Below are 19017 nucleotides of genomic sequence, written 5' to 3' on the forward strand. Positions count from 1 at the left end.
CACCGAGTTGTGTGCCCAACTTTCATCCTACTACATAGAGAGTACATACAAAATTCTTGGGGAAATCCTCTAAATTATTAATTAAATGCCAGCATTACAACATGAAATAGATTGAAAGGTTCTCCTGAACAATCCAACATGGAATATAGTCAGCCAGTATGGGAGAAAGTTACAAGTCACTGCTTCAGCGGGGCGTCAAGCCTGAAACATTAAGGGTGTGTTTGGTTTAGAAGAGAAGTTGTGAAGAGAGAAATAGATAAGAGAGGGTGTGAGAAGAGAGAAAAGAATAAGAAATGAAGTAGATTTGAAATAGTGATTGGTATAAGAGAATGAAAGGAGAAATAGAGAAGAGAGAAGTGTAAATTTTTTTAAAAGTACAATAATGTCCCTAAACTAAATAATACTTTTTTCAAAATTAATTTAATTTTGCAGTTAAACTCAATGAGTTAATTAATTAATTCATTTTTAATTTAATTAAAATAAAAATTGTTAATTTTTATCTTAAAATAATTTATGATAATAACATTTTGATAATAATACAACGTAAAGTAGTATCTTGTAGGCAATATTTGTGAATGAAATGTTAATGAAATTAAATAGTACTAGTTTAACTAAGAACATAAGGTTAAGGGTAATTGGGGAAAAACAAGAACTCAGTAGTTAAAAGTTGTTTTCTTCTCATCTCAGGAGAGAAATGAAAAAGTGCATGGGCCCACAAAAATTGATCTCTCTTCTCTATTTCATCTCTCAACCAAGTAGGGATGGCAACGGGTGCCCGCGGGTCCGGGTTTCATACTACCCAAACCCGAAATTACCACCTGAACCCGAACCCAAACCCAAAAACTATTCGGGTGATAAAATAACACTCACACCCATACCCGTTGGGTTTGGATTTTTTCACCCAAACCCATACCCGCAACAAAATACATAATATATTTTTCCTACAATTTTCTTACAACTTTCCACAAATATATATATATATATATATATATATATATATATATATATATATATATATATATATATATATAATATTATATATAATATATAAATTATATATATTATATATATTATATATAATATATATATATTATATATATTATATATAATATATTATATATATATATAATCGGGTGTGATTTCGGGTTTCGGGCGTGGGTTTCACACTACCCAAACCCACACCCGAAATATCGGGTGGCACCCGAACCCGAACCCAAACCCAGTCAACTCGGGTTTTCACCCGTTGACTCGGGTTCGGGTGCGGATGGGCCCCACGGGTTTGGGTCTCTTTGCCATCCCTACAACCAAGCAAGAGAAATAGACCATTTCTCTTATACTTCTCTCTCACTAAACTCTCTCTTCACAAAATCATCTAAAACAAACACACCATAAGGGTTTATGGAATATATATACCTTCAAGCTCCACCACCGCCTTCTTAATAACAGGCTTAAATTTACCTGCAAAGAAAATTACATATTCTTTTACAACAAAACAATGAAAAATGCATTCATACAAAATTATACTGCGACATGCTAAAACTTTCTACAATTTTTTCTTAACAATCCGAGTTTTATAATAGCGGATCGAAGTTGCAACAACATTGTAATTTTGTAACAAAATACTATTGCATGGTTTCTAATTTAATGAAAAAGAAGTGATGCAAAACAAAGTTCATGTAGATAAAAATGTGTACCATGTCTCCTCTCTACATCCATGAGTGAGGTGAGTGCAGTTCCACCAACTGTCAAGTCTTTTACTGGAGCACATAAATTTCCAACCTAATCAAAGTATCATAGAAAAACCAATCAAATTATGAGTTCATTATACATGAAAATAACAATTTGAAATTGCAATTAATTATAAATATCTATAAGAAATTTTTAAGTTGATAAAGAAAAGATAAAGGCATAAATAAGAGCACAAACTTATGATATTAGTCCAGTCTTGCCACTATTATGAAGGAGGGTTCCAGCACCATAACCAAGAGCATAGCAATAATTAGCATCAAAATTTGTTGGCAACCCACATCTACCTTCATAACTGCACATTTTTAACAAATCCGGGTAACTGCAAGTTCTAACAAATGAAGTTAAACGGGCAAAGAACATACATACCATGCATGAGAGCAGAAGAAAATGTAATACAAGTTAATGGTGTTATAAAAAGTTAGGTATTTATAACCTCTGTTTAAATCATATAAAGGTTTAATACAATTTACAACATGGAATAATATTAAATTAGATAAATTACCCAAAAGAGTCTGGCCTTTGAATTCTCCTGTATACTTTCCTTCTTGCTTTCTCTTTCCCAACTCAGTTTCAGCCATTTCGATAACCATTTTCTTTGTTTCAATTTTGGCAACCTAAATGTGAACATACCGACGTTAACAATGATACTGATTCAGATTGCATAAAGGAGACAAATAAGCACAAAATATAGTGCTATGCAATTTTAGGTACCTGAACATTTCCATGTGGATCTCTTTCAAGCAACAATTGTTCTTGGATTGCTTGAGGTAAAAAGTCAAAAAGCTCCAATGACTGATAAGTGAGTTTCTTCTTCCACAAACCAGCCTCATCTACTGTATCATTAGCAAGAATTTCATTGAGTGCTGCAATCAGATGCTGGACCTGCAAATAGAACAATAGCATGTACAAATGAGTTTATAAATAAATTTTCATAATGATTGTACAATAGGGAACCAACAATACATGATTGCAAGTCCTTATGAGTGAAAATTGTGATGCAGAGAGATAGGCACCTCGGTTCAAATACAATACATTGGAGATGGGCATTTGCACAAGCTATGTCATCATTTAGATCAGCAAATGCAAGCTCTGGTTCAATCATATGTATAAATGTGCTTTAAAAATTAGTATCCCTGAAAAGTAAATATTAAAATCAGTATAAAAATCACAACTTCACAACTTTATAAAAGTCACAGCTTTATGAAACTTTATCAAAATCACTAAAGATATCACTATAAAAATCACAACTTTACAGATGATAATCACAACTTTTTCCAAATAACTACTTTATAAAAATGACAAGTTTATGAATATTTATAAACATATTCATAAATGTGCTTTACAAAATCAGTATCCATGAAAAGTAAATATTCAAATCAGTATAAAAATCACAACTTCACAACTATATAAAAAAAGAACTTTATGAAACTTTATCAAAATCACTAAAGATATCACTCTAAAAACCACAACTTTACAACATTACAGATTAAAATCATCAACGAATAACCAAATCTCATGAAGAAACTCAATATAACCAGATTTGAAACATCAACGAATAACCCATGAAGAACCCTAAAATGGTGTGAAGAACCCCCAAATCGCAATAAAAATGAAAAACAGAATGACGAAAAACCCAAGAATCGCAACATGAAGAAACATGAGTTGTTATAAAAATCAAAATGAAAAGAAAACATGATGAAGAAGAGAGAAGGGAGAAACGTTTTTGTGTTACCAGTGGAACGCAGAGGAGCTCGAATAATCAGTCGCAGGCTTTGTGTGGAGAGAGAAGGGAGGAAGCAGAATGAATGTAAAAGTGAGAATGAGATGGAAATAGGAATGAAATCGTATATTGAAAGTGTGCATGGTAATGTCTATCGGGTCAGGCCAAATTTCAAATAATATTATTACACAATGATTAATTTGGTGTATGGAAAGAATCAATAGGAAAAATGAAGAAAGGGTGCCACTTGGACTAATGGTGAAATATGATTGGTGTAAGTGAACTTTGATTTAGCAAGTTACCAAAATGGGCATATCTTAGTGCAAAATTAAAATCCACAAAAGGGTAATTAAGGGTGTTAATAGGCATGTTATATTCTTAGTTAGGTAGTTGATTAGGTAGTTGATTAAGACAAAATTTAAATAATTATAAAAATTTGATTGTTATGGTATACCATGGTGTAAAACTGTTTTACACTTTTAATATATATCAATTAAATTCATAAAATATATGTTTAAATTTAAAAAAATAAAATAAAATATTATTTTAATTAAGTAATTCTAAAATGAGTTAAATGACTACCATATATATTTTTTTAATATATGAATAAATTAATATTGGAGTATATTGTAGTATTGTAGTAGTTGATTAATTTCTTCCTTTTATGTAATTAGTTTAGATTACATACACAGGTGGCAATATACCACTGGCTTACTTCATCTATGTATATATAACACTATCTTGTATTATTCTATCACATTGAATGAATAACAAACTTCACCACTATCGTTCATTCTCTTCTTCTCTACACCATAACAACTTTTTGTTATTCAGTTGTATGGATTCTATCATAGTTGATATGGTATCAGAGCTACATTAGCTCTGGTAGCCATTGATTTTTTTGCTGCGATCCTCTCTTGTTTTCTTTCTCCTTCTTGATCGCTTCCTCTTCCGATTGTGCTCTCTTCAATGGCGACACAGAGCTACGCCGATTTCACCACAAACTCTGCAAATCTGTTTTATCTTCATCCCAACGAGAATCCGGCACTCATTCTTGTTACTCCACCTCTCACCGATAAAAACTACCATACTTGAGCGCGTTCGATGCACATTGCACTCATCTCCAAGAACAATGAAAGATTCATCGATGGAACCCTTTGTCAAGCCACCAGTCTCGGATCCTATGTATGCTCCATGGATTTGCTGCAATAACATGGTTCTTGCTTGGATACAACACTCAACTTCCGAATCTATTGCCAAATCGATTATGTGGATTGAGAATGCATCCAATGCTTGGAAGAACTTGCAGATTAGGTTTTCTCACAGCGACATCTTCCGCATATCTGACATTCAAGAGGATTTATACAAGTTTCGTCAAGGTAATCTCGATGTCTCTAACTATTTTACTCAGTTGAAAGTAATGTGGGATGAGTTAGAGAATTATCGACCGATTCCGTTCTGTTCTTGTGCCATACCTTGCTTGTGTGGTGCTATTGCTTCCATTAAGATGTATAGGGAACAAGATTACGTTATTAGATTTCTCAAAGGCCTTACAGAGAAATTTGCCCATTCTAAATCTCAGATTATGATGATGAATCCATTACCTAACATTGATAAGGCTTTCTCCCTTGTGATTCAGCAAGAACGTGAGATGGATAGTGTGGTAGCTAGTGTTATTCCTTCTGCAGGTTCGTCTGAGACTGTTTCTGCACTACAGGTTCAATCACATGAGGGAAACTATGCTGCCAAACCGGGTACACATCCTTCTCGTGGTAGGAATCAAGGTTCTAGTGCTGCAAGAGGGGGAAATCGTGTTTGTACACACTGTGGCCGCACCAATCACACAGTTGATACATGCTTCATCAAGCATGGATATCCCCCTAGTTATAGAAACAAGGCTAAGTCTCAAGGGAATTCATCATCTCAAGCTAGTGCCAACAATGCATCTGATGCCTCTCCTTAGGGTTCAAGCACACCTTCATTTGGCTTTACCTGCTCCAACAATCCAAACCTACCTCCACAACTAACTCTGTTTCCACCACTCCGTTGGTTATGAATTCTCATTCAACCAATGTTAATGGTAATCATTCTCATCTCTGGATCCTTGACACAGGAGCCACTGGTCACTTTAATTTTGATTTATCTTCTTTTACTACTCATCATACCATTGTTCCCATTCTTGTTAGTCTCCCTGATGGCACACAAGTTATAACATCTATCTCTGGCACTATTGTGATTTCCTCATCCCTCACTCTATACAATGTCCTCTATGTTCCTACTTTTCATGTTAACCTAATTTCTGTTGCTAAACTTGTTAGTCACAACCATTGCTCAGTTCAATTCAATGCTAATACTTGTCACATTGTGCAGAGTCACTCAAAGACTGTGATTGGTATAGCTAATCTGCACAGGGGGCTCTATATTCTTGACACATCAACTTGTATTTCCTCTTCTAATAAGTCTTGTGATACCTCTGTTAATACCTCTTGTAATTTCACTTCCCTAAACAATTGTAATCTGTGGCATCTTAGGTTAGGCCACATTTTCAAGATAGGTTTACATACTATTTCTAAGTTCTTTCCTTTCATTACATGTAATACTGATAATGTACCTTGTGACTCTTGTCACTTTGCTAAACAAAGAAGGCTTACATTTCCTAATAGTACATCTCAGTCTTTGATTCCTTTTAATATCTTACATACTGACCTATGGGGTCCTTTTTCCACCATTTCTATTCTTGGCCATAAATATTTTCTAACTCTTGTGGATGATTACACAAGACTCACTTGGGTTATTTTTTTGAAAACCAAAGATCACACAAAACAATCCCTTATCAATTTTATTGCCTTTATAGAAAATCAATTCCACACCACCCTTATGTGTTTAAGATCAGATAATGGCACAGAATTCATTGCCGTATCTGATTTCCTCCAGTCAAATGGCATCCTCCATCAAAGAACTTGTGTTGAAACCCCTCAACAGAATGGGGTAGTAGAGAGAAAGCATCAGCATATTCTTAACACAGCCAGATCAATTTTTTTCATTCTAATGTGCCTTTAAACCTTTGGACATTTTGCATACAGCAGGTTGTTCATATTATTAATAGACTCCCTAGTCCTCTTCTACACAATAAGTGTCCTTATGAACTTCTATTCAACCAACCTCCATCCATGATCCACCTAAAAGTCTTTGGTTGTCTGTCTTATGCTACTTCTCTTCAAGCTCATAGGACAAAGTTCAAACCTAGAGCTAGAAAAGCTGTGTTCCTTGGCTACAAGGAAGGTACAAAGGGTTTCATCCTTTATGACCTAGACACACATGACATCTTCATTTCAAGAAATGTCATTTTTTATGAAACAACTTTTCCTTTTAAGAAACCTCTAGCTCCCTCCTCTGATCCTGTTGTCACTTCTCAAAGTCTCCAAAACTTGGATGACATCTCTCCTACTGCTGGTACAACCAACCTCTTTCCTAATCAGCAGCAGAGTGCAACTGATATGACTCTTTCTCCTATTTCCAATTCCTCTAGTGACAGTGACATGACTCTCTCTCCTCCTCCTATTATCCAGTCTGAGTCAGTGACACAGTCTCCTAGCTCTCCTATTAACCAGACTCTTAGCTCTCCTCTTATCCAGTCTGTTATCTCCCTCAGTTATGTTCCTTATGCTAATACTCAGCCTACCTCTACCTCTCTACCTGTTCCTACTCAACAAATTTCCTCTCAATCTGTAGAGCATCCTATTGTTCCCACTAGACAATCTTCTAGAGCTTCTCAACCTCCCCAATACTTAAAGGACTATCATTGTTATTCCACTACATATCCCTCATCCCCTAAGGTCCTTTATCCTCTTTCTTCTTTCCTCACTTATGGCTGCTGAAATACTTGCTCTTGAAGAAAACCATACATGGAGTGTGGTTGATCTTCCTGCAGGAAAGGTTCCCATTTGATGTAGATGGGTGTATAAGGTGAAATACAAGGCTGATGGCTCTATTGAGAGATATAAGGCTAGGCTAGTAGCAAAAGGTTACACACAAATGGGGGGTATTAATTTTTTTGACACTTTTTCACCTGTAGCCAAGATTACAACTGTTAGAGTCCTCTTATCTGTTGTTGCAATTAAGGGATGGCACATTGAACAGTTGGATGTCAACAATGCATTTCTTCATGGTGATCTTCATGAAGAGGTATATATGACTCTACCTCCTGGCATTTCCTCTGCTTCTCCATCTAAGGTATGCAAGCTACAAAAATCCCTGTATGGTCTTAAACAGGCTAGCAGGCAGTGGTACTCTAAACTCTCCTCTTTCCATATATCTTTAGGCTACTCCCAATCCCAAGCTGATCAATCCTTGTATGTGAAATCTCAAAAAGACTGTTTCACTGCTATCCTTGTTTATGTAGATGACATAGTTATTGCTGGTAGTTCTCTAACTGAGATTCATCAAGTCAAACTTACTTTGGATCAGCAATTTAGAATCAAAGATTTAGGCACCCTCAGGTTTTTCTTGGGATTTGAAATTTCCAGATCTTCTACAGGCATCTTCATGAATCAGAGGAAATACACTCTTGAGTTGCTCGAGGATACAGGTTTTCTTGCTTGTAAACCATCCTCTACTCCTATTGATCCTAATCTTAAATTGTCCCCTACTGATGGGATTCCTCTGGCAGACACAACCTTGTTTAGAAGGCTGATTGGGAGATTACTTTACTTGACTAACACACGCCCTAATATTTCATTTGTTGTTCAGCATTTGAGTCAATTTGTTGCCAATCCTCTTGAGTCTCACTATCAGGCTGCAACTAGGGTGTTGAAGTTTCTCAAGACTTGCCCTGCTAAAGGTATCATGTTCTCAGCCTCTAGCCCTTTAAAATTGTTTGCTTTTGCTGATTCTGACTGGGCCAGATGCCCTACTACTAGAAGATCTGTCAGAGGTTTCTGTGTGATTCTTGGTTCCTCTCTCATTTGCTGGAAGTCCAAGAAACAAAACACAGTATCTAGATCCTCCACTGAGGCTGAATATAGAGCTTTAGCCTCTCTCACTAGTGAAGTCCAGTGGTTGCACTACTTGTTTAAAGATCTCAATATTATTTTTCCTCAACCTGCTTCTGTGTACTGTGATAGCAAGTCTGCTATTTACCTAGCTCATAACCCGACTTTTCATGAAAGGAGCAAACATATTGAATTGGATTGTCATGTGGTAAGAGAGAAGATAAAATCCAACCTCATTCACTTGCTTCCCATTTCTACTACAGCTCAGCTGGCAGATGCCTTTACCAAGCCTCTACACTATCTAGCTTTCTCCTCTATCATGTCCAAGTTAGGCCTATGCAGTTTGCACAGTCCAACTTGAGGGGGCATATTGGAGTATATTGTAGTATTGTAGTATTTGATTAATTTCTTCCTTTTATGTAATTAGTTTAGATTACATACACAGGTGGCAATATACCACTGGCTTACTTCATCTATGTATATATAACACTATCTTGTATTATTCTATCACATTGAATGAATAACAAACTTCACCACTATCGTTCATTCTCTTCTTCTCTACACCATAACAACTTTCTGTTAGTCAGTTGTATGGATTCTATCATAGTTGATAATTAATTATAATTATAAAAAGCAGTCGGACATGGTACAGTTAAACTGCCTTTTAATTATATTTCAATTTTAGTAAATAAAAAGGAATATTTTAATACCACTTGCTCTTACGTTCACACATCTAAGATAACTAGTGATTTTTCTCTCAAATAAAGCTAAAAATGAGAAATTTGATCTTGCCACGTGTCTGAAATTCTTTGGACTCTATTTTGTAACAACCCCATTTTTCAATTGGAAAATGATGTTGATGTTTGGAGAATGTTATTTTAACCTCATTTTTCAATTGGAAAATGATGTTTGGAGAATGTTATTTTTTTAAGGTACCAGTATCTTTGAGGTTAGTTGAGTACCGGTACTTTTATTCAATTAAATAATAGTATTTAATATCACAACATTTTTTTGTTTTATTTTATCTTTAAAAAATATTAAAATCAATTTATACTAAAAGTACCAATACTCAACTAAAACTCATAGGTACCAAAGAATTTATCTTTTTTAATTGGTTAAATATGCTTTTACATTATAAATATGTTAAATTTTAATTTTTAATTTTTATTAGAAAAACAACATTTTAGTTTTTATAGAATTTTATGTTTTCAGTTTTAATCTATTTTATTTTGTAAAATTTCAAAAAATTGTTTATTTATCTTTTAATTTTTAAATTTTTAAATAATTTTTTCATATATGTTTAGAATACTCTGAAGCATTATTTAAAAAAGATTAACTAAAATTTGAATGTTTAACAATTATTTTTATTTAAATATAAACATGATAAACTAAAAAATCAACTAGAGCATTTTTCTTCAAAAGTGCTCTCATTTTTAAACCAATCAAAAGCGTTTTGTTTTTATAAAAATGCTTTGATTTTTCTATATATGCTACATCACTTTTAATAATGCTCTCATTCTACCAAAACTTTTAAGATAGTTGGTTAAAGCATTAATTATAAAAACGAGACTCAAAAGTTGTTAACAAATATTGCACGACATCATTTCATGTTCATATCTTAGTTTAGCAGTTTACCACTTTGCATTATTTATCATTGTCATATTGGAAGTAATTAACTATACGTATTAGTGCCAAAATAGTTCATATTTCTTTTTATAGCTTGTATTTGAGTTTTGATTAAAAAGCAGTGTACTTGTACATATTAGATTAAGATGTTTATAGTGATTATTGCGCATCCGTTCATATCCATGTGCTTTATCACACTTTTACCATAAATAAGATAGGTCTATTAAGTTTCTAAACCAACATCATAGTTGTCAAAATGATTTTTTAGCATTTTTGTTTAGTAGAAGCCGCCAATAGAAAAAGAAGCACACTCATGTGAGATTATACCCAATTTTTTTAAAGTAGTATAGTGGTAGATATTTCACTTTTAAAATAAATGAAATACACCAGGTTGGAAATCACTTATATATCTATATAATGTCTCTATGTAATTATCAACTAAATTGATTTAATGATACAAAAGTTCTAATAGTAGATACTATCGTGATTTTTTTTATTTAACTGATATATCCCTAAAACCAATTTGATTGGTTACCAAGGATATCCGACTGCAGAGACGTAAGTTTGAACTTGCGACATTTTACTTATTCTCTTTTAAGGGGTGAAATTTTCAGCCACTAAACTACTCGATTAAATTATTTTTTGATAAATTATATATTTTTATTATTTCTTTTAACATTCAAACATATATTTTTGTCAATACATTACTGATGCTTGGGCAGGTGATCCTCTAATTCAATTCACTTCTTTGGAGTTCCTTCGATCTTAAGTATCAGTAGTAATTCTATTGTCTCTGAATTTTTCTTTAAGGGTCATTGGTATTTTTCTCCTTGTTGGAATTTGTGGTTTTTGTTTATGGTTATCAGGATTCCTATGAACACTATTCTGCAAGCTAATATTCATGACACTCTTATTTGAAAGCATAATATTTCTAGAGATCTTTCTACCTAAGATACTTATGTCTTCAATTAAGGTATTCTCCCTAAACTTCCTTGGGCGGGCCTTATCTGGAATGGTGATATCCCGCCTAATAAATCCATATTGCTGTGAAGATTAATTCACGATAAAATTCCCACGAATCACCTGCTCCTATCTAGAGACATTAACTTAGCTTTGAAGTGTGTCATGTGTAACTCTAACATTGAGACAACTTTCCAAATGTTCTTTCATTGTAGTTTTGCTACCTCTCTTTGGCAGTGGATCAAAAGAAAGCTTGGTTTTTCGTCCATCTCTCGATCAATATCAGACTGGATTTCTTTATACAATATAGGTAGCTCAACACAAGCTGGTATGATTCTGAAATTTTCTCTCATTTTCATCCTCAATCACATAATGGTTTGCTAGAAATAAGCTGAAGCATGAGAATCTTAACCTAACTTTTAGAAATGCTATCAATTGGATCTCTACTCAAATTAGATTGGTTGGAAATAACATTATTAATCTTTCTTCCATGTCTATGTTTCTGACTTTGTGACCTTAAAGGATTTTGGCGTGTTTATCTTTCCTCCGAGAGCGCCCATTTTAAAAGAAGTTCTCTGGTCCCCTCCGTCATTGGGTTGGAAAAAATGCAATTGTGACGGCGCGTATAATATAGACATGAATGCAAGTGGTTGCGGTGGTATTTTCATAAATGAGCAAGGTAATTTCCTTTTAGCTTTTGCAGAAAAGCTATCCTCTGCTTGTTCACTGGTTGCAGAATTTTCAACGGTTATTGTGACTATTTGTATGGCTCTCGAGCGTGGTTGGTGTAAGTTTTGGATTGAGACAGACTGTGCTCTAGTTTTTAAAGTTTTCTCCAACCCTGATTTTGGCCCAAGGGATCTTAGAAATAGGTGAATCTCTAGCACACATCCATATAATATATATAACTTGTTCATTACGCATATTTATAGAGAAGGAAATTCATGCGCAGACTTTTTTTTTTACAAATATAGGTCTCAGTGTCAATTATAAGATAGTTTTTGACTCAATCCGTATCGAAATTCAGAGTGATTTTGCAAAAAAATGGTTAGACATACCTTTATTTAAATTTTTTTATGAGGTGGTTTTAGTCTTTTTTTTTTAATGTAACTTAATTAAATGAAAAATATAAAACTAAAATATTAATTGAATAATAAATATTAATTGAATATATATATATATATATATATATATATATATATATATATATATATATATATATATATATATATATATATATATATATATAAAGACGTTAAATATTTTATACTTGTAAATCACGTGTATTCAATTTAATACATTTTATTAAGTTATTTTAATGCATTATTATATAAAATCTTAATTAAAAAATAAATATGATTATTAATTTATTTTAATTTAGAAATTCTAAAATGACTACGGGCTGTCAAATGGGTTGGTCCGGTCCAGGCCGCTTCAGTACGGTGGACCAATATATTTAAATGGGCTAGCTCGACTTGGCCTAATTGCTTAATGGACTACATAAAAATGAGTCCAACTTGTAGCAACCTGCCCTAAAAATTAAATTTAGAGTCGCCACCTATTCTGAAGGGCGAATAGGAAACCCTACATAGATACGAGATTCGGGGTAAGCTATTATAATCAGGCCGAGGGAAGGTGTTAGGCACCCTCAACCCTTTTCTATTGGCTTTGAATCTAAGGTAAAGGTTTATAGCAAAATTATAGAGGTTTAATAGCTAAGGAAGTGAATAGGGTGAAAATTGAGATTTAGAACCGAATTGAGATTTGAAGGGGGGAGACTCGCCTTGTTGCCAAGTGCCTACGTACCTCCTTATGGAGGATCAGAGTCAACGTAGTTCGGGGCACAGGATTGTACGCCTTAGAATTGATTTTGATTTGCTATGGTTTGAAGGCTTTTTGAGTGGCCTATCGTAGTTTTGAATTTGTGTTTGGCAAGGCATTTTGAATTGCCTGATCGAAGAGGATGAAAATCCGTAGTTTTGGAGGAGTGTGTTTTGAATGTTTGGGCGCACAACCCTGATTTGATATGTCACCGTTAGATGCGATGATCAATAGGTTTGATCAGTATAGCTAACGGATTAACGGGGCATTGCCGGTTACTCAGATCGATAGATTCGATCGTCGCGGGCAGCAAATTAAATATGTTTTGAGTTTTATATTTTTATTCTTTTATCTCTCGTCTAATGCGACCAATAGCTTTAGTCGGGTCGAGGAGAGAATTATTCAAGAATTAGTATTTTTATCTCTCATCTAATGCGACTAATAGATTTAGTCGGGTCGAGGAGAGAATTAATGAAGGATGGATGTTTTAGCCAAAAGCAATGGGACCGGGCAAACCCTAATACTTATGCCTTTCTAGGTTTTTTGTGATTTTTATAGTTAAAATTAATTAAATTAATTAAATAAAATTAAATCGAAAATAATCGAAATAATCGGGATATAGATCTTAAAACCTAATTTTATTATGCTAATCTAAATTAAAATAAATTCATTAAGTTAAAATAACAATTTACTAATAACAATTAAGTAAATAAATAAATACATAGAGAAATATAAAAACAACCCGGCTCCAATCTTGTGCGGAGGTATCCTTGAGTGAGCATGGTAGGTTGCAGGCTTTATACGCGTTAGATCTAGCCTGTGCACGATCCAGCGGTTGCTGAACGAGATTGTATGGTGGACCAAACTGAGGCGCGCACACCAGATCCTATGAGAACTAGAAATATCAAATAAAATAAAAGAATCCTTCGCCAGGGATCGAACTGACGTATTAAGAGGCAATGAACCACATGCGTATGCGCTTCCACCAGGCCAATACACATTTGTTGTCATACGCATCACCGTGAACGTGAATAAACGATTTAAACGCGATGAAAACAAATTTAAAAAACCGCGTGCTGCGTGCACTTGCTCTTCTTCTTCGTGGAATTTTTCCAGCAAACACAGTAACGATTTCTCGTATGGCCATATCACCTGAACATCATAAAATGTCAAATACGGATTATAAATTAAATTGAAGGGCATGGACCCACTCGGTTTGATCCCCTGAGCAAGATAATAGCCTCAATTTCATTCAATTTAACCTGTATCAAATAATCCCAATTAAGAGCTACAAAACCCCAACTATGGCAAGTCGCAATTCCTGCGATTAAACTCCAATTGTGTCGTTCAAATAACTTCAAAACATTATTCTAAACACAGATATTCAGTTGAATCATGTTAAAAGTGTATGTATATATGAAATCGGGGTTGGAAAGCAACAAGTATAAACCGTGAATTTTGAGAGTCAATTCTGACTGTTTTGATTAATGGTGATGGTCGATACCGCTCCAGGAAACTCCAAGGAACCTACTGGTATTTTTTATTTGGCCTCTATCCTCTCGAAGCTTTGAATCCGATTTTGGTGGTTCTTGAGTTTTTTCTTTCGGCCAATCCCTCTCCCCCCCCCCCCCCTCTTCTGTCTACAAAGTCTTTCTCCTTTTTATATTAGTCTAGTTAGGTTTTTTTTATACCTAATGGGCCTATTGCCCAACTAATTGATTTAATAAGAATAATAAAAGGATAATAATAATAAAATCCTAATAATATTAAAATTAAAATCAATACTAACAATCCTAATAGTATGTATTTAATAAAATCTAATTAAAAATAATAAATCTAATTAGTTAAAACCTAATACTAATCCTAATATTAATAGAAATAAAAAATTAATAATGTTAGATGTTAATAGTTAGTCATGAAAATAATAATAATAATCGAAATAAATGTTAGTAAAACTCCAAAATACCCCTACAAATGATAAAACCCTTGTAATAATTGGGCCCAACGTTCGGGTCCTAAACATCTGTTAATTATGCCATTGTGTTAACTCATCCTGATTTATAAGAGAGCAGGTTTGACAATAGAAATGTCAAACCCCATGACTCTTAATTTTGAACCTTGATGGGTTAACGGACGTAGATTTGATCGGGCAAATTTTGGGGTATGACACAACTCATTTTTCAAACGGCCGTGCAACCCGATGGGCCAGCTCGGCCCGTAATTCAATATTATTGTTTTAGTTTTATAAAAAGGATGTAATGGATAAATGCACTAATGTTTAATATATATATATATATATATATGTATATATATATATATATATATATATATATATATATATATATATATATATATATATATATATATATGTATATATATATATATATATATATATGTATATATATATATATGTATATATATATATATATATATGTATATATATATATATATATATATATATATATATATATATATATATATATATATATATATATATATATATATATATATATATATATATATATATATATATATATTGAGAATGAATAAAAACCATCAGATTTAAAAAGGAATGGTTGAGATTAAATTGTGATCTTCACTAAATCATGTGCATTAAGAGGAAAGAGAAATTACTAATCAAATTTTAAAAAATATCTTTTAATTTCAACCATTAAATATAAATCCAATGGTTGTTATTACATTCTCACATTCTCATATGATATGTTATATATATATATATATATATATATATATATATATATATATATATATATATATATATATATATATATATATGTTATATATATATATATATATGTGAGATATTGGATCGAACTCTAGTATGGCCGAAGGGTAGCTTCTTGGTTCGACAGGGTTAAGCATGAAGTCGAAGGTTGTTCACATGCTTGTGTCGAAGATGCTAGGGTTGTTAGCATGTTAAATTAGGTTTTAGTGTTTAAACCCTAATTTGTTAAGTTAGCTTGTTTATTAAGTTGGCTTGTGTAATGGGCCTTGCTGAAAAAGCCCATTAGTTAGTATGTTAGGTTTTATTATAAATAGCATACTAGTCTCTCATCATTGCTAAGCTGCAAATCCTAATTTAGGGTGAGAGAGGTTATTTGTTATTCTTGTAAACTTGTAATCTTGTTTTAAGAGAAAGTAAAAGAATAGCAGTTATAACCAATTCTTGTGTTCTTATTCTCTTCCATAATTCCCTATTATACTTTGTTATTGGTATCGTTTTTCACAACAAATTGGTGCGGTGAGCGTGGAGAAGATGCCTTCAACAAAGTATGAGATTGAAAAGTTCACCGGAGTGAATGATTTCGGTCTGTGGCGCTTGAAGATGAAAGCCCTACTGGTTCAGCAGGGTTGTTTGGAAGCGTTGAAGGGAGAGGCAGCCATGAATGCAGAATTGACGGCAGCGGAGAAAACAAATATGATCGAGAAAGCACACAGCGCAATTTTGTTGAGCCTTGGTGATAAGGTTCTCCGGCAGGTATCAAAGGAGACGACGGCATCAGGGTTATGGGTGAAACTTGAAAGTTTGTATATGACCAAATCGCTGGTAAATCGACTCTACCTGAAGCAAGCTTTGTATTCGTTCAAGATGATTGAAGACAAAGTATTGGCTGAGCAGTTGGATATGTTCAACAAGCTGATTCTTGATCTTGAAAATATTGATGTGAAGATCGATGATGAAGATCAAGCGCTGTTACTATTGTGTTCTTTGCCTCGATCACATGCTCACTTCAAAGAAACTCTCTTGTATGGAAGGGAGTCCCTGACGTTTGAAGAAGTTCAATCAGCCTTGTACTCTAAGGACTTGAATGAACGAAAGGAGCATAAACCTTCGACTGTTGGCGAAGGTTTGGCCGCTAAAGGAAAACTCTTACGAAAGGATGGTAAGTTCGACAAGAAGAAAGGCAAAAGCCAGTCGAAGTCTTACAGTGGCGAAGCATCTGGCATTCGATGCTACCATTGTAAGAAGGAGGGTCACACAAGAAAGGTGTGCCCTGAACGCCTGAAATATCATGGAGGGAAGGATAATGGCAACGCTGCCATTGTTCAAGATGATTTCGAATCATCTGATGTTCTTGTGGTTTCAAGCAGTGACTCTAAGAAGGAGTGGATTATGGATTCAGGTTGCACTTGGCACATGACTCCAAACAAAGACTTGTTCGAGGAATTATGTGATCAAGATGGTGGATCAGTATTGCTGGGAAACAACAAGGCTTGCAAGATTGCAGGTGTTGGATCTGTGAGATTCAAGCTCCATGATGAGTCAATAAGGTTGTTGACTGAAGTCAGGTATGTTCCTGATTTGAAGAGAAATCTGCTTTCTCTTGGTGAATTCGACAAGAAAGGATATGTTTTCCAAGGAGAGAAAAGTATCCTAAGAGTCATGAAGGGTTCGAAGGAAGTCTTGAGAGGCGTGAAGAAACAAGGCTTGTATACCCTTGAGGCTGAAGTTGTAAGTGGTTCGACAAATGTTGCATCCACGAAACCTTTGTCGAAAACAGAAATCTGGCACATGAGATTGGGCCATGTCAGTGAAAGGGGTCTGGTCGAATTAGGGAAACAAAATCTGCTTGGTGGAGACAAAGTCGAAAAGCTGAAGTTTTGTGAACCCTGTGTACTTGGAAAATCTTGCAGAGTGAAGTTCAACAAAGGCAAACAAAGAACACATGGATCCCTTGATTACATCCATGCTGATCTTTGGGGGCCTGCAAGGTGTCCATCACATTCAGGAGCAAGGTATTTTCTATCCATAGTAGATGATTATTCCAGAAAATTATGGGTATTCATCCAGAAGACTAAGGATGAAACTTTTGAGAATTTCAAAAGTTGGAAGACTCTGGTTGAAAATCAGACTGGCAGAAAGGTCAAGAGGTTGAGAACCGACAATGGCCTTGAATTTTGCAATGAGGCATTCGACAGTTTCTGTGCTGCCTCTGGTATTGCAAGGCATAGAACTACTGCAGGTACTCCACAGCAAAATGGTTTGGCTGAAAGGTTTAATCGAACTATTTTGGAGAGAGTCAGATGCATGTTGACTAGTGCGGGGTTAACAAAGGTGTTCTGGGCTGAGGCTGTTTCGACAGCAACATATCTGATAAACAGATGTCCTTCGACAGCGTTAGATATGAAGACACCTGAAGAAGTTTGGTCGGGACATCCACCAGATCTCGACAAACTGAGAGTATTTGGCTGCGTAGCCTATGCTCACATTAGGCAAGACAAGGTCGAACCTAGAGCTCTGAAATGCATGTTCATGGGATACCCTGAAGGAGTCAAAGCTTATAGGCTATGGTGCCTAGAGCCAGGTCACAGGAGGTGTATCACCAGTCGAGATGTAGTTTTCAATGAAGCTGAAATGGCTTTTAAGAAAACTGATGATGTTGGTCGAAGTACAGAAACATCTGACGAAGAGCTGGAACAGGTAGAGATTCCTGTTGAGGTGGAGCATGTTGATGCTGAATTGCATATCCCAGATGAAGTCGAAGAAGAAGCAGAAGATGCTGAAGTTGAGGAAACTGACGATGACTACCTATTGTCGAGAGATAGGTCGAGAAGAGTCATCAAGCCACCTCAGAGACTTGGATATGCAGATCTTATAGCTTATGCCTTAATCTCTGCAAGTGAGGTTCTAGACGAAGAACCTAGAGACTATAAGGAAGTTATGAAGAGTCGAAATAAGACTGAATGGCTGAAGGCCATGGATGATGAGATAAAATCTCTTCATGATAATCATACCTGGGAACTGATCAAGAAACCTGCTGGGGCAAGGTTAGTCAGCTGTAAATGGATTTTCAAAGTTAAGGAAGGAATTGAAGGAGTGACGTCGAAAAGATACAAGGCAAGGTTAGTTGCAAGGGGTTTCACTCAGAAAGAAGGTGTCGACTTCAATGATGTGTTTTCTCCTGTTGTGAAGCATAGGTCCATTCGAATGTTGCTTGCCATGGTGGCACAGTTCGATCTTGAACTGGAACAAATGGATGTGAAGACTGCGTTCTTGTATGGTGATTTAGATGAAACGATCCTGATGAGGCAACCTGAAGGGTATGTCGAAAAGGGGAAGGAAGATTATGTGTGCGAGTTAAAGAGATCTTTGTATGGGCTGAAACAATCTCCTCGACAGTGGAATAG

General features: G+C 34.7%; 2 protein-coding genes across 2 annotated transcripts; one reads left to right on the forward strand and one right to left on the reverse strand.

Moving 5' to 3' along the window:
* Positions 1–1331: 1331 nt before the first annotated feature.
* Positions 1332–4684, reverse strand: LOC131635667 (pyrophosphate--fructose 6-phosphate 1-phosphotransferase subunit beta-like). The gene is made up of 7 exons (XM_058906307.1): positions 4475–4684; positions 2461–2631; positions 2252–2363; positions 1977–2041; positions 1695–1779; positions 1414–1458; positions 1332–1372 (listed from the first exon to the last, which is right to left on the reverse strand). The coding sequence occupies exons 1-7, from the start codon at positions 4682–4684 to the stop codon at positions 1332–1334; spliced, it is 729 nt and encodes a 242-aa protein (XP_058762290.1).
* On the forward strand, positions 4683–5432 carry LOC131635668 (uncharacterized). The gene has a single exon (XM_058906308.1). The coding sequence runs from the start codon at positions 4683–4685 to the stop codon at positions 5430–5432; it is 750 nt and encodes a 249-aa protein (XP_058762291.1).
* The last annotated feature ends 13585 nt before the right edge of the window (positions 5433–19017 follow it).

The sequence above is a fragment of the Vicia villosa genome, unplaced genomic scaffold (genome assembly GCF_029867415.1).
Source record: "Vicia villosa cultivar HV-30 ecotype Madison, WI unplaced genomic scaffold, Vvil1.0 ctg.001530F_1_1, whole genome shotgun sequence".
In the NCBI taxonomy this organism is placed as follows: domain Eukaryota; kingdom Viridiplantae; phylum Streptophyta; class Magnoliopsida; order Fabales; family Fabaceae; genus Vicia; species Vicia villosa.

What these genes read in the sequence shown, in the direction of transcription:
- LOC131635668 (XM_058906308.1), top strand. Translation starts at nt 4,683, where the DNA reads ATGGTTCTTGCTTGGATACAACACTCAACTTCCGAATCTATTGCCAAA.
- LOC131635667 (XM_058906307.1), bottom strand. Translation starts at nt 4,684, where the DNA reads ATGTTATTGCAGCAAATCCATGGAGCATACATAGGATCCGAGACTGGT. An exon ending in AGATAAAACAGATTTGCAGA is followed by an intron (nt 2,632 to 4,474) that starts GTTTGTGGTGAA and finishes TTCTATTTGCAG; the next exon opens with GTCCAGCATCTGATTGCAGC. An exon ending in GGATGTAGAGAGGAGACATG is followed by an intron (nt 1,459 to 1,694) that starts GTACACATTTTT and finishes TTTTCTTTGCAG; the next exon opens with GTAAATTTAAGCCTGTTATT.